The sequence below is a fragment of the Coturnix japonica genome, chromosome Z (genome assembly GCF_054131305.1).
Source record: "Coturnix japonica strain WE chromosome Z, WE-NBRP24, whole genome shotgun sequence".
Classification (NCBI taxonomy): domain Eukaryota; kingdom Metazoa; phylum Chordata; class Aves; order Galliformes; family Phasianidae; genus Coturnix; species Coturnix japonica.
The window spans coordinates 66,441,817-66,457,340 of NC_140702.1; the positions used below are offsets into that span (position 1 = coordinate 66,441,817).

Here is a 15,524-nt window from a genome sequence, read left to right on the forward strand (position 1 = left end):
ATTCCTTGATTGTGTTTAGGCTGTCAGAAGCACAGAGTAGCTGTGTGCTCTCTCCGGGGCTTGTAGGATTGGGGTTTTTGCAGAGATGAGTAAATAGGGATTGTGTGCATAGGAATGAGCAATGAGGGTGCCCATAGGTTTGCTGGGCAGTTCCATGGGGGTTTGGCTGCAGACATTTAGAAGGGCACCATCAGATGACCTGGACTTAAAGGGAAGGAAATGAGGGGTGAGAGGAATCGCAGTGTGTCAGGAAGGATGGGGCTAGCCAGGGGAAAAGGGGAGACTGGAAAAAGGAGCCAAAATTGAGAGCAGTGCTTAAATAGCACAACCAGCTGCTGGTGGCTGCAGGAGGCGGTTGGGAGCCCCTGGGAGGCAGAGCCTGCTCCTGTGTTCTGTCCTAGTTCAGAGACCCGTCCCAGCGCTGTGCCTGTGTGTCCTTGCACCACCTGGGTTGGATGCCATCAGGGCAGCACTGCCAGCTCGGCCGGGCTCTTCCATCGCTCCCACGGCCAGCAGCTCCGTGTCGTGGCCCTGTAGCCCACAGCTGGGCTCCAGGCTCGAGCTGTGTGTCTCGGAGCCCTCCGATGGCCGAGGCGCTGCTTTGCAGCCTGGCCCGGCGCCTCCCCGCAGCCCGCGGGCTCAGCGTGTCCCTGCAGCCAGCAGAGGGCGGCCGGGGGCCGTGCTCACCCGGTCCCCATATCCCCACCGTGTCCCTGCGGGGACGGATCGGCGCAGAGCCTCGATTCAAGGCTCCCAAAGCAGGTCGCTCGGGTCCTGGCTTTATCCGGGGTTGGAGGTCCCAAAGAATGGACTTCCTTGTTGGGTTTGACGGGCAAATACGTTTCCTGGCGCCCCCAGGACCGCACCTGGCTCGGGGTCCCTCTGAGCAGAGCTGGGTCCCAACATCCCCCCAATGGGATCAGCCTGGGCCCCTTCCCCTGCACGGGGCAAGGGCACAGCCCCAGCACCTCCCACCACCACACACACATTAATTAAAAGTAATTATTTTTCAAAATATTTTTTATTTTATTTCAATACTGACATTACAAAAAAAAAAAAAAAAATTACATTAAAAAAAAAAAAAACGAAAACAAAAAGAAACCCCAAAAACACTATAAAACATTCAGGTCTCATTGAAACTGAGAAAAACAAAGCAGCTTGCATCTGTGTGCTGACCTGTCTTCTCGCTCCATCAGTGTCCACCAGTTTTCTGTACGCTGAACTCCAGGGGGGTCAGTGAAGGGAAAAGGGGGTCGCGCCCCAACCTGGAGTCAGAACTGGTTGATTAAATTAAGTAGTGCTTTAGTAATGCAAGTGCTCTATCCCCATGCCCACGGGCTGTCCTCCTGCCGTGACGCTGTACAGCTTTCACCTCCTGCCTCAAGGCAGTGATTTCCCTTCACACAAAGGTGCCCTGGGAAGCTCCTTGGTGCCCCCCGGGCAGACGCGGAGCTGCAGTGTTGGAGGAGCCCGGCTGAGCCCCCAGGGGGAAAACAACCCGTCAGGAGGCAGTTGGCCAAGGAAGGTAAGAAATACAAAAATTCTCCTGATGGAAATCGGAAGTTTTTTTAAAAAAATACAGCATTTGGAAACCAAACCACCAAGCGGCTGCCTCAGCTCCTCAGCTCCACCAAACACGCAGAAACTCCTCCTGGATTAAAAATATATACACGTCGTTGCTCTACCTATCGAAATCCCTAAGGCTGAACTGCAGCACCACTCAAACCACAGCTCTGCTCACGCTCGGCTCTGCTCCTGCACCCGGTCTTGTGCTACACACATCCCCCACTCTCACAGGCAGGTTGTTGGGATGGCTGAGCTGCTCCCCAGCAAAGGGGTCAACCACTCCAGGAAACCCAAAACGGGCAGAAAAAAACCCTTATGGAGTTACCTAACGAGCTAAATATATGTATTAAAAAATAAAGCAGCGATGCAAACTCAACACATCTGAAGAAGAAAGCTCCCAGCTCCCGGGGGGGGCTGGAAGGGACCGTCCCCACTGCTCTGAGCTCCGTCCATTGGCACAGCTGACACTCGGTGGTGGTGGTGGCACAGAGAGGGGACCGCAGTAGGATCGATTGGGTGCTGTGGTCCCAGGTTAGAAACGGTCCGGTAGGAGCGGCCCCTGCACCGTACGCGCTCAGGACGTTTCCTTGGCACCTCGGTACGGCGGGACCTCGAACAGCAGCAAGTATCAAAGAAGGGAAGAGAAATCTAACACGGAGGGATGCGAGATCCCACAAAGTCCTATTTACACTGCTCTGAGCTCCCTACGATCCCACCCTCCGGTCAGAAAGTTGGCTTGAAAAGCGGGTGACACAAAAAACCACAAAGTGATGCACATCCCCAAGTCGCAGCCCGCGCCGAGCGCTTCTGCACGGCAGCAAAGCCGGACCTCTGAAAAAACAAAAACAGGCGGCAGCTGGGAGGGAGGTGAGGGCAGGAGAATGTCCTGCCACTGCAGTACAAAATGGGCTGAGAGGGACGGGGGTGGGTGGGACAGATGGGAGTTTGGGGAAGAAAAAAGTGGGTTTTTTGCATTTGAAAGTGCTCTGGCACCTCTGCTCTGTGTGAGCCAGATGCTGCAGCACGTGCATTTGGAGTATTGCTGCTTGGAGGAGAGTCCCCAGGGCTCTAGGAGCACGGGAGGTGCTGCTTGAGGATCTGTCTCGTCTGGGGAGCTATTCTGTCCGGGAAGCGGATTTTGAACTCCACGATCAAGTCTCCTCGCTGGCTGGGGGCCTTGGGGAAAGGCAGCCCCTCCCCACGCAGTCTCTTCACTGTGCCTGGCTTGATGATGTCGTTGCAGGGCAGCGGGATCACCCTCCCGTCAATGGTGGGAATGTTCACGGTGCAGCCACATAGGGCCTGCGGGGATACAAAGGGGAGACACACCGTCAGCCGGCCCCATAACTGCATTATGAGAGTCCTGAGCCCCCCAGCCCCGCGCTGCAGAGTCCCCATCCCCGCTCCTCCCCGCAGCACCACCAATGACCAACAACAAGCAGCCTAAATTTAGCCCCTCACCACCTGACTGGGGAGCTGGGATGGGGACAGGAGCAGCCGAAAACCCAGCTGAGCTCATCGGATGCCTCTGCGGTCCATCAGCTGTCGCTGCTTGGAGCCCGGGGTTATCTATAGCACAGCCCAGGGGCACATGGCACAGCATGGCCACGGCACCTCGCTTTCCTGGAAGCTGGGGCCGCTCGATGGGTGATGGCATCACGCCGCTGCCCCACGGTTATTTTTACACCTTGGTGGCCCAAGAAGGAAGAGGCTGCGAGGCAGGACCTGAAAACGCAGCTGTGAGGAGGGTGACCCCAACGGGCCCTGCATCCCCGCCACAGGGAGGTCCCTTCTTTCTCCATTCCCCCCACGGCAAAGCCAAGAGGTGATTGAAAGCTACCATTCCCTCCCTAGAACTGGGTGCTGCCTACTGCAGGAGCCGGCAGCAGCCGCAAACCAGCCTGCATGAGCAAGCCACGTGACGTGGGAATGCAGCAAGAAAATCCTTGTGTCCTTAAATAACTCAGACAGCTCTGCTGTACACGTGGGCAGCAGTGTCTCCAGGCTTTCAGCAAGGAGAGAGGCTGCAGAGAGATACTTCTGGAAGGGGAGGACTCCTATGGCTGGTCCCGCTCTGCACACAAAGCACTTGTCCACCCCCATCCCCAAAAGACGCCCAAAGGGAAGTAGGGGCGGATGCTCAGCAGCTGCGCTCTCTGAAAAAGCTTCCAGTGCCATCACAACAGGAGGCATTGCCAGGAACAGCTCTTCATTGGTCTCTGTGCTGCTGGGGCTCTGCAGCAAAGCCAACACAGCACCATCCATGCTGGGCTTGGATCTGGGGCTGAGGAGGCAGGAGGCTGCAGCCCAGTTTCTGGTTGGATATTAGGAAGCATTTCTCCCACAGTGAGCATTTGAGATGGAAACGGGGTGGGAGAAATGTGGCTGGGATGTTTGTATCCAGCCCACAGAAGGACAGGGGGCTGATGGAGCAGAGCCCTGCCAGGCTCCCACCATGGATGCTGCCCCCAGCACCGTTCTTACCCTGCAAAAGCAGAGGGGTGGGAGCAGAAGCAGGCGGGAACAGCACATACAGACAGGATCTCAGTGTTTCCTTCCGAGAGCCAAGATAGAAGAGTCTGAGGCGATCACTCCTCCACCGTATGTTCCTATTTTTTATCCTTCTGGCCCAACTTTGCTGCCGTGTAAGAAACTGGTTGTTCAGGCAACACAAGAGCCCATAGCAGGGCTAGATGCAGCGCGTGCAGCCACGGGAGCTGCCCTGCATCCTAGAAAGCGTCTCAGTTTCTGTCTGAGTATGAAACCGGCGTGGGTTTGAAGTCTGAGCCGCGAGCGCTGAGCTCTATCTGGGTCAGAGGCAGCCCTGCTCTGCTGGTGGCGGGGGGAGCTGCTGGGCACTCCAAGGAAGGTGATGTCAGGTGAAGGATGCTGGGGTTGTGCTGCTCCCATCTCCCTGAGAGCCCATCAGTGCTGGGAGGCTGAAGGGCTGACAGTGGTGTCACTCCTCCCCCCTTGGCCACCCACTGTAAGGATGAAGAGCACAAGAAAAGCACTAGCAGCTATGGCTGCAGGCTCAGGTGATGAAGAGGTTGTGCTGAGATTTGCTCCATCACACTCTGAGATGATGGCATATGGAGTTGGGGAGCTCCTGGCACCTGCTCATGTTCTACAGCTCTTAAGCTGCTGCTTCTCACAGAAGATGGAAGCAGCACTGCACTGCCCTGCAGGCGTTGGGTTGAGGGTGGCAGCCAGGCCAGCAGCTCCCCAGCACGTTTGGTCTGCAGCGAGGCTGTGCAGAGAGCAGGAAGTCCAGCTCAAAGAGATGAGGAATTTGCCTGGACCAGCAGTTTCCAGCAGTGTCTCTTTGTAACTGCATCAAGCAAAGCAAATGCCAACACATGCCCCATTCATGGGCAGCTGGAGGGAGAACACAGATGTCCTGCAGGCAGGAGCCAGGCAGTTTCTGAGCCCACTACTCCAAGGGCAGCACTGAGCACTGGACTAACAGGAGGGGCATGGGGACAGCCAGACTGGGGTTAATTTTAACAGATATGGGAATGCACAGAAGGAAGCATCTGAGATACATGCAGGATCCCATAAACAAGGCAACCTCTGCCAAGTATTTCTAAAGAGGCCAGCTGCCGCAGGAATAACCTCTGTTTGAATCCCTTCTGCACCAGGAAGTAAAATCAGCTCCCATCCTACAGGTGAACATGAGATGAGCTCACTTCAGAGCACCCAGCTCTGCCTGGCCCATGGTGCTCCCTTGGCCCCAGGACAGACAGTGACAGCCTGTGCCATCACAGAGCTCTCAGCTTGCTGGCACATTCAGCAGCTCACGTTTCCCTGCCTCAGGTCTGGCCCATTGAGCTGATTTCTATTAAATGCTACTGAATTTCAGAACATAAACCTGTCTTCAAAGAAAAAAAAAGAAAAAAAGAAGCAGCTCATTAAGAAGACAGACAGCGTCTACAGTCTGAAAGGAACAGCAAATGGCAGCTGCCAGAATCATCAAAGTTAAATGCAGCTGCCAGCTGCGATCTATTAAAAAGTAGTTAGCAGCAGCAAACGCACATCTTGTACTGAGGTGAGCTCCCCTTCCTTTCCCATCTCCACATGGTTTGCTGCTCTGGTGCAGTGGGTCCCACTGTGACCTGCAGGACTGATGGCACATGGGTGTGCTGCATTTTGCTCATTGCTTATTTTGCCCAGTGTTCAGGCAAGGAAGAACCACAAAAAAGAGACTCCAAAAAATAACAAAAAACCACCCAAACAAAACAGTTTGGGCTGAAGCAGTACTCAGCAAGAATGAGGCATGACCCTGCCTCCTGACCAGGCGAGAAGGCATCCATCAGCATGTGGGACAGCAAAGCCACAGCTGACTGGCTGTGAGAACAGGCAGGCATCAGACTTCTATCAGCAAATTTGGGTTCTCCCCGTTCCTACAGAGCACCTGAGCTCTCATCCACATATGAATACTCTACTCTGCAATAGAAGGGTAAGACACATGGGCAAGGGAGAAAAAGGGTCTGCTCCAGGAGCATGATATGCTCAGCAGAGACTGCAGTACCCATATCCTACACCCTGCATAGTGGCTGAACAGCTCTCCAAAACCAAGCATTGGTCTCTCATGCCCTACCTGGTCCCCCACCAGCACAGGATGAGGACTGGCTCCCATCCTGGTTCACGTGCCACAGCCCTGTGCCATTTCCCACTGACACCCACCTCTTTAAGACTGATGTTTGCGGTGTAGACCACATTCGTCCCATCCCTCTTGAAGTGCGAGTGAGGCTTGTCCTTGAGGATGAAGACGATGTCAGCAGGGATGTTGTCTGGGGTGGCGTCTCCTTCTTTGGGGAATGTGATTTTGGTTCCCTCCTTCCAACCCCGTTTGATGACAATGTTGAGGATCTTATCCTCAGTCCGCATGGTCCGGCCATCAGGGTTGAGCCTTCTGCGGGTGATCTTCATCCTCTTGGTAGAGCCGTGGTAGATCTCTTCCAGGGACACCTTGAGCTCATGGATGACAGGTGGGTCTTGGACCTTCCTCCGCGTGTGCAGGGACTCCTGGTGCCGTCGGTGAACCCCATTGATGCCGTTGAAGCCGAACCGGCCGAAGGCACTGAAAGGATCATCATCATCATCGATATCCATATCTTCCTGGTCAAAGCCGTTGAACAGCCGGGAGCGGCTGCTGGCAAAGAAGATATCGAAAGGGTTGGAGCCTCCGAAGAAAGATGCAAAAGTGGCGTGGGGGTCTCCATGGAACGTGTAGTGGAAAGTGTTCCCTGAGCCACCTGAGGAGCCACCTCCAGTCTTAAGACCTAGAAGAGAATGGGGAAAACAAAACATTAATGCTCCCTGCCGGGAGAAAACCAGCCAAAGAAACCCCGTGAGTTACAGGAGACTAAGAATCCCACCATCAGCCCCACTGAGCTGCAGGTGTAACAGATTTGCTGTGGTCAGTGCTCTGGGTCCTCCACATTTAGTCATGGATATTCAGTTAAAGATCTCACAAAACCCACCTTAGGTGAGTAATGTTACCCAAGGTGAACTGCACTGACAGCAGTACCACAGGTAATCCCTAGGGGTCACACCAACAAGATGCCTCTGGGAGCCCATTTTTGACCAGGAAAGGGTTAACACAAGCCAAGCTCAAGAGCTATTTTCAGGGCACACTGGTGACAGTAAAGAACTATTTCTGATGTGCTGTTGTTGTGCCAGTACCATCCTCACTGCTGGCAGCAGGAGGGAAAAGAAACCCAGAAGGGACATGCTCTGACTGCTGAATTTACCCTGCTGGATGGTGGAAGACTTTTTCTTCTCCTCACACCCTCCCTAGCAGGGATCTCTTTTGCCCAGCTGGGCTCTCAGCTTCCTCATGGGGTACAGAGCTCTTCTTCCTTTTGTCCTGCCCTGCTGCAGGAAGGAGGGGACAGTGGTAAAGTTGACATTGGGGTGAGGCTGGTGCCACAGGGGCCCACCCCATTCCATGGGGCCCAGAAGACTCTCCAGACACTGACACCTGGATCACATTGATGCAAGCTATAGCTCAGTTACTGTCTCAGATGAGCAATGGAAGACATTATTTCCCAGCCCCAGCGATGGGGCACTCTCTGCCTGGGGGGAAGGATCCCAAATGGAAGTGTCCTGTTGCATGACTATGGGCAGAAACTGAGCTACTAACCAGGGAACTCCAGGAATAACTCAGTGGCTACCAGCCACGTGGAAATCCAAACCCTGCTCTTGCACATGCAGAGAGCCCAGAGATGCTCAGCAGCACAGAGCAGAGGGGAGATGACTGAATCTGCTTGGGGCCACCAGCACTGCTCACTGAAGGCACTTGGTGCTGCTGGTGCATGAGCTCTGTGGAGCAGGTGCTGAGATTTCTGCAGGCAACCCCATGCCCCCTAAAGGCTGAGCCTACTGCTGCTTCTGTTTTGGGTAACTCAGCCCCAGATCTGTCTATGGGGCCAGAGACAGTTAGGTACAACCAGCCCCAAGCCTCACTGCCATGCCGGGCTGTTCCCCCACAACTATTTTCTTCTGCACTACTAAACTCACTCTTACTTCAGTTGCCCCTGCTGACAGACTCTGTCCCTGGACTGTGCAGCCAGCAGCTTTCACCTTTACGCAGTTGCTTTAATCCCACGATGCCCATCAAAGGCAAAGGCAGGGTCTGATTTCAGCGGTGCCTCCAAGGAAATGCTACTTTCTCCCTTGAGAAAGCTGCTTCTAATTTTAAACGGCAGCAAATCACCACAGCTCTGTGCATCCCCTGTGGCAGTGACATAAATAACGGGCTGAGTAACGCCTATAGGCAGCACACTGCCAGGCAGAGATTTCCCAGAGCTTCACCCAAGGTTTGCTCGGATAAACCTGGAAGGATCTTCCCCAGGTCTGCTCTCACACCCCGCCTGCTGACAGCTTTTGGGACCTCGGGCCACTTCTTCGCAGAGCTCCTCAGCTTCTCATTTAAGTTTCGGACACTTCTCATTCCCCAGCATCTCTCAGGAGTGGGTATAATCCCCATTGGTCAGGAGTAGAGCTCTATCCCCTCTCAGATCTTGCCCTCCTAAGGCTGCATGGCACAGAGCCTGCTTGCTCCATGCCTGCTGGGAGAGACACAGGGCTGACAATCTCTGCTGTCCCAAAAGCAGGTGCGCCTGTGTGCTGGGCCCCCAGGAGGGGCTGCACCTTCCACTGAGCACAGTGGACCTGCTGCTCTTTTCAGCACCCAAGTTCCCGGCTGATTAATGCTGATGCTATTCGGTGCTCTCCTCACCCTCAGCAAATGGGGTTGCAGGCTTCCATATTCGACTAATAAGGCTGTGTGTGGTGGAGCTGCTCTCCTCCTCCATGCCAACCGGGAGACAACAGCAGCCGCTTGGTTTCAAAACAAAAAAACCTATTACTTAAATTGGGAAAAGCTTTGAATCATGTAGGTCAGCCTGTCCCGGGGTGAAAAGTGGGACTGGCAGCCCGCAAACAGGGAACCTGTGGGGGACATCCAGACAAAGAGAGCAGTGCTGTGATGGAAATTTAGGTCGAGGAAAGGGCTGCTCTAGCACCGTCCCAGCACACGAGCTCCATTCTCCTCCATCACCTCAGCATTCACCTTTTTGGGGCGGCACTGCCAAGCACCAGGAGCCATCTCTGTGGCTGGGGAGCAGGGAAATGGGTCAGGACGTTATTTCTGGCAGCACAGAAAAGCAGGGGTGGTGGAGCAGTGACTCTCCTCACTTCAACTCCCAGCAAACTCCGCTTGGAAGTACTGCAAATTGGGCTTTAGCACCCCATTTCACCCATACCAACCTCCTCAGCAGCCTGGGACACCTCTGTGCCCCCACGCAGTCCCCTTACCTTCCTCCCCGTACTGGTCGTACACGGCTCGCTTCTTGGGGTCACTCAGCACATCGTAAGCCTCCGCGATCTCCTTGAATTTCTCCTCAGCGTTGGGGTCTTTATTCTTATCGGGGTGATACTTGAGGGCCATTTTCCGGTACGCTTTCTTGATTTCATCCTCGTTGGCTCCGGACTGGATGCCCAAAATCTTGTAGTAGTCCTTCCCCATGACGGTGGCGACACTGCCAGGTGCTGAGTACTTATTCCTGAAAGCAGAAAGACGGCACTCTGTAAGGTGAGCACAGTGCTGGGGCACAGCGGGAGGTGGGATCAGCACCGACTTATGGCAGAGCCCCCCGCATCGTACCGTCCAGCAGCACCACTGCCACCCCAGCTCCAAGTTCTCCTCCCAGATGTGGCACAGGCAAAGCACAGGACGCGTTAATGTGGCACAGCCAGCGTGTCCCTTGGCTGCAGCTTCCCCTGCCCCATTGCCAATGTGGGGATAGAAGGATCCATCCTGTGCGCTCCACTGGCTGGACAGGGAGCACTGCACGACGAGCAGGGTGCTTATAGGGGTGAGGACGAGGCTGTTGTAGGCGTGACAGGCTAAATACAGCTGTGCCCCCCCCACCCCCCTGCCTCGTGGATCTGCAGCCCCATACAGGGCACCAGCAGGGCTGAGGGAGCAGCGGGGACTGCGCCGCCGCGCTCACCTTAGAGGAACTTCAAACATTTTGTTCTTGAAAGCAATTGGCATTCAGCTGGAGATAAGTGCTTCCAGCATGTCAGAGCTGTAATTTGTATTTAGCGCAGAGGGAATGAAGCCGTTAGACAGAAACATCTTGCGATGGTGGGAGGCTTTTTTCTTAAAAAAAAAAAAAAAAAATTAAATAAAATGCTTTCTAGCCTGACTTGCACTCCCTTGGAGTCTCCACGTAACCACTGCAGTAAGCCAGAATTATTAAGTGTTATAAGAGACGGTGAAATGCCATCGCAGCCTGACACGACGCGGTGAGGTCAGCGCAGGCAGTGGCTCCCTGCACTCACTTTCTCCATCATGTGGGAGGCTCAGGACCAAGCCATGCCTATACTAAGGCATTGAAAACCCAGCAGCCACAGCCCAAAGAGAAGGGGAGGCAGTTAATTCACTCCATAGGCACGCTGAGGGTACAATGAACCCAGCACAGTCATGGAAACTCGGGGAGCAGCCCAAGGAGCCATGAGGCCACGCTTCCCAAACAACATTTTCCATTGCCTCTCCCCATTTGGTTTCCCTGCTGAAGGCTCCTGTCCCTCCTAAACCATCCCACACCAGGTACCTTCTCCCTAGAATCAATCATTAGAGCTGGAAATGACGACTAAGATCACCAAGCCTAACCCCAATCCACCCCACCATGCCCACTGAGTGCATCCCTCAGAGCCACACCTCCACATTACTTAACAGCTCCAGGGGCAGTGACTCCACCACCTCTCCAGGCAGCCTGTCCCAACACCTCACCACTCCTTCTGAAGAGAATTTTTTCCTAATATCCAACCTAATATCCTTGCTGTGTTCTTCCCCAGCCCTTGCCTTAGCCAACCCTCTGATGCTCAGTGCCCTCCACTAAGTGCTTGTGCTCACATCCCACTCCCTTCTCTAGACCCGCGTTCTAATGCCACCCTTGCTCCTCTTGGGCAGCTCCAGCCCTTTGACATGTTTGTGCATCAGATGTCCATCTTCAGGGCCATCAGAGGTTCCCCTGTCCTTGCTCCAACCAGACCCAGTGGAGGTCTTGGGGGTTACCCTTTCTACAGCAGAGCAGGGGAGGCTGTTGTGCTTGCTGCCCACATCTGCAGGGCTGCACAATGACCCTGGCATCCGTGGCAATAGCTTGGACCCATTGGGTCCATCCACAGGGACATGGTTTATTGGGCACGGTGGTAATGAGATGATGGTTGGACTAGATGATCTTAGAGGTCTTTTTTCAACCTTAATGATTCTATGATTTTACCTTCCTCCAAACCACCATTTTTACCCCTCTGCTCCAGCCCCACAGTGTTACGTGGCGTCAGGTCTGGAGGATGGGACCAGACACCAAACTCTGCCCCATATGCCTGTGGGGCAGAATGGAGAGGCAGCACAGAGCTATTGTTAGAGACATGAGAAGGCCTCTGGGGGCGTAAAGAGCATCCTACAGCATCTTCAGATCCCAGCTTCTAAATGCCAGCACGTTTCTGTACCAGCACAGCCCTCCAGCTTCTGCGCTAAGAGCCGCCAAGCCCACACAGCCATTACGAGATGCTCTACCCCGTGCCCACCACCATCTGCATCTGCTCTATGACTCCCAGCAGGAGCCTGTGACAAGGTGTGGGGGACGCAGTGGGTCCCCACAGGTGGCCCTAAAGGTTGTTTTGTGCCACGCTGCAGGACTAAAGCACTACCACAGCCTCACCCGGAGCATCGTGGCCAAACTCCTCACCCAGGGGCAGCAGCAGCCCACTGCCCCCATCCAGACCAGGACGCAGCCTCCAGACACACGGAAGCTCCTGGCCGAGATATCCCCTAAGGAAAACAGGCCACATGCAGCAAGGTCGAACAGCAGACCACACACAGACTGCTTCTACACCCCGAACAGCAGATTTCACCCAAATTGGTGCTCCCACAGACTCCAGAGTGACTCCTACAACCTTACAGCAAACCCTGCCCAAACCTCCTGCATGCACCGAGAGGTCTTTGGCTGGTGGGAGTCATGCCAGCCTCCATCCCACCCCCAGGCACTGCCGGCCCTTCTCCCAGCCCATGGGACGATGCACCCCGTGCCTCCCTCCCTGCTCACCCGCTGCTGCCGGGGGTGCCCAGACAGTGACCTGCCGGGTCCAGGCACGCTTGGGAGGTGAGCGTCACACGTGTGGTGGTAAAACACGACTCTGTCCCCGCACAGCCTCCCTCCCACCTCCCGGCATCAGCTGTGCCAAGCACAGCCCCGCGCTCCCCTTCTGCTCAATCATCCTTTGCTGCCTTCCCATTTAACCCTGTCGAGAGCAGGGGAAATTGCTGCTGAGATGGTGGGCGAGCAGCATTGAGACGGGTGAGGATTTCAGCATTTCAGATTTGCCTTCCGAGCTGGGACATGGCAGCAAAAGGCGCTGCGCTCAGACGAGCCAGGAGCAGAGCACTACACAGATAACCCCGCTCCCCCTGAACAAACAGGCAGCGAGACCTTTGTTCCAGCCCTGCACATGACATCAGACCGCGCAGCCCCAGCATGGGCAAGCAGCTGAATAGCGATCATTTGACGTAACCTCCCTGCTCTGCAGTCATGTAAGGGAACAAACCCACAATGAGAGCGGTCCCACTAAGATTTTCCATCCCAGACCGTAAGGTCACAGCGGGGTGATAAGCGGTGCCAGGGCACGGCGTGCGCTCCAACCACAGCCATTCTCACAAGACACACAAAGAGCCACTTACCGAAACTTCATAAACACATTCATGCTCCAAGCGCTCTTCCGTAAAGGCTCTAGTCTTATTTTAAACATCACCCCAAGGACAGCAGGCGCAGCGAGGATGCAGGCGTCAGTGCCAGAGCGTCCTCAGCGTGGGGCGAGCGCAACGTCCTTTGTGTGCTGCCATCCCCTCCCCGCCGCCAAAACCCATCAATGAAGGCGCTCGGCAGGCAGTGATTTTCCTCTCATTGGTTTCTGTTGGATTGCTGGGGCTGAGAGGCACTGAGCTCCCCGATTCAGATACTCCTGCAGCAGGACTGCGTGCCCTGCCTGCTTCCCAGCCCTCAGCCGCCCCTTCCCCACCGCGGTCCCTAACCCCGGTGAGGGCAGGGAGTCCCCGCGCTCTGCAGAATGAATGGTGCGCTCCCTCCGTCAGCCTGCTGCACCCACAAAGGGAGGGAGAAAAGTAGGATGGCAGCGCTGCGCGAGGCGGGGAAAAGTGGTGGAGAGCTGGGTCCCCCGGGGTCCCCTCCCCAGGCACCCGCAGAACGGGTTCAGTGGACGCGGTCTCATTGGCAGCTGCAGCCCGAACGGCACAAAACCTCCTTGTGGGATCACCTTCACTGAGAAAAACTCACTGCCTTCCCATCCTCCCCCCTGCAGCCCAGAGTAACTTCGGAGCCGAGCATCCTTCTGCAGGTGTCCTGGGCACCGTGTCCCCATCTCAGGGATGAACCCCGCAGCCCCGAGGCTTGGGGTGGATGCATACCTCTCCGCGCGGCTCCAGAACAGCAGGATGGCCGGCATGGCAGCAACGGGGCAGGCAGACGAAGCCCAAGTTTGGTCAGGCAGCACAAGGGGAGCGCGCCGGCGGGGCAGGCAGAGCCACCCGTGCCCGTGCTGGCTGCCAGTCGCAGGGAAGCAGCCAGCGATGTCATGAGTACACGCAATGAATCATCCCTTCCCCAGGCCCCCACACGCACCGCCCGCTTTCCCCCGCCCCACCGCCAGCCCCCCCCAACCCCCTCCCCAACCTGGCACCCGCGTGGGGATGGGGTGAGCCCGCCCCTGTGCGTGGGGTGGGGGCTCAGCATCCACAGCGCTCCCATTGAGGGTCTCAACAGCTTTTATCCAGCCCCAAGGGGGTAATTTCATAGGAATAGGGTTGAGTCCCCTCCTCACCCCGTTCCCAGCCTCACTGGCACCCGCATCGGGATGGGGCTCCCCTCTATTTCCAGCCCCACCGGGATGCCATCAGATGCAAGGAGATAGGGTTCAGACCTCATTTCCCTCCCCACATGAGGTTCCCATCCGTACCCCTGCTAGATACCCTCACGAGTGGTTCACCCCTTTGTTCACCCCGAGTGAGCTCCCCACTCCCAGCCCATCTGTGGGGAAGGGGCTCAGCCTCCTCCCACACAGGGACCCCATACCCTGTCCCACTCTGGGAGCGTCTGCATTCGGATGGAGTTAACCCCCCATACGAGCTCCATCTGCGGCCCCCTCGGGGCACCCACCCTTGCCTGGGGGTGAGGCAACAAGCCCCCTCCATTCCCTCAGAGGGCCCCCATTCCAACACTGACAGCAGCATGGGGACGGGGCTCAGCCACACAGTGACCCCATTTCCCACCCGATGGGGCTGCAGACCCCCCCCCATGACCCACGTGGAGTGGGATCCCCTCTGAGCGCGGCGAGGCGACCCCGACAGGGAATTGGGGCGGGGGGTGGGGGTGTATGAAGGCAGAGTTAAAGGGTTAAATTAACCCTGTGCCGTCCCCACACCGTCACCCCATCTGGGGACATTTAACTCCTTCCTTGCCGGCTCCGTGTCAGCGCACTGTGACCCGGGGGGGGGAGGTCAGCCCGTCCCGCAACACCCGCTTCACTCCCCACGGGGGGGTGTCACAGACTGACACCGTGGCGGTGCTCGGGGGTGGATGAAGCCCCTTCACCAGGCTGTCACCCCCTTCCCTGCCGCTCCCGGGACGCCCCATGACTCGCAGCGCGGGGGCACGGGCCCGTTCCTCCCACCCCAGGGCACAGCGCTGTCACACCCTCTGCGGGGCGGCGGCCCCCCACGGGGACACGCTGTCACCGCACGGGGCGGCGTTCAGGGCGGCGTCCGGCCCCATCCCGGCAGGACCAGAACCACCAGAACCACCGGAACCAGCAGGTCCGTCCCGGCGCCGCCGGCACTCACCGCTCGCAGTCCCGGGGCGCCGCGCACACACGCACACACTCCGCCGCCCCCGCTCCCGCCCCCACTGGCCGTGACGTCTGGGGAGTCCCGCCCGCGCTCTCTGAGAAAGAGAGGAGAGGGGGCGGTGCCAGCCCCGCCCCGCTGCCTCCTATTGGCTGCGCGAGACGTCAGTCCCGTCAAAACTTCGCGTTGATTGGTTTTCCCCTGAGGAGAAGGAGGGGAGAAGGGAGTGGGCGGAGTCGAGGCGCCCCACCTCTCTATGGCTGCCGGTCATTGGACAGTTCAAGCTGACACTGCCCCTCCTGCGCGCTGTGATTGGGCAAAGCCTCCAGGCGAGGCCCCGCCCCCTGTCGCCTTGCCGGGCGGTGTTGGAGCGCGGCGGGATGTCCTCCAGAACCTTCTGGAATGTGTGACGTCACGGGGGGCAGCAAGGCGCCCCACACAGCGCGCGTGGGGACGGGCCGCCGCCATCTTGGGGCTGCGGCCTTGGGTGGGCATTGCGGTGCCTTGGTTCTGTGTCTTGTGG

The 15,524-nt window shown here is 56.7% G+C and overlaps 1 protein-coding gene across 5 annotated transcripts; it reads right to left on the minus strand.

Moving 5' to 3' along the window:
• Nucleotides 1-1,002: 1,002 nt before the first annotated feature.
• On the minus strand, nt 1,003-15,094 carry DNAJB5 (DnaJ heat shock protein family (Hsp40) member B5). Of its 5 annotated transcripts, none has more exons than XM_015848349.2 (4): nt 14,999-15,094; nt 9,391-9,638; nt 6,253-6,851; nt 1,003-2,868 (listed from the first exon to the last, which is right to left on the minus strand). In XM_015848349.2, the coding sequence occupies exons 2-4, from the start codon at nt 9,599-9,601 to the stop codon at nt 2,635-2,637; spliced, it is 1,044 nt and encodes a 347-aa protein (XP_015703835.1). In that variant the 5' UTR covers nt 9,602-9,638; nt 14,999-15,094; the 3' UTR covers nt 1,003-2,634. The 5 variants fall into 5 exon arrangements, with proteins under 5 accessions (XP_015703835.1, XP_015703834.1, XP_015703833.1 ...); XM_015848348.2 differs by lacking the exon at nt 14,999-15,094 and adding an exon at nt 13,568-13,702; XM_015848347.3 differs by lacking the exon at nt 14,999-15,094 and adding an exon at nt 12,824-13,246.
• Nucleotides 15,095-15,524: the final 430 nt, after the last annotated feature.

What these genes read in the sequence shown, in the direction of transcription:
- DNAJB5 (XM_015848347.3), bottom strand. Translation starts at nt 12,891, where the DNA reads ATGTTTAAAATAAGACTAGAGCCTTTACGGAAGAGCGCTTGGAGCATG. An exon ending in AATGTGTTTATGAAGTTTCG is followed by an intron (nt 9,639 to 12,823) that starts GTAAGTGGCTCT and finishes TTCTGCTTTCAG; the next exon opens with GAATAAGTACTCAGCACCTG. An exon ending in CGACCAGTACGGGGAGGAAG is followed by an intron (nt 6,852 to 9,390) that starts GTAAGGGGACTG and finishes ATTCTCTTCTAG; the next exon opens with GTCTTAAGACTGGAGGTGGC.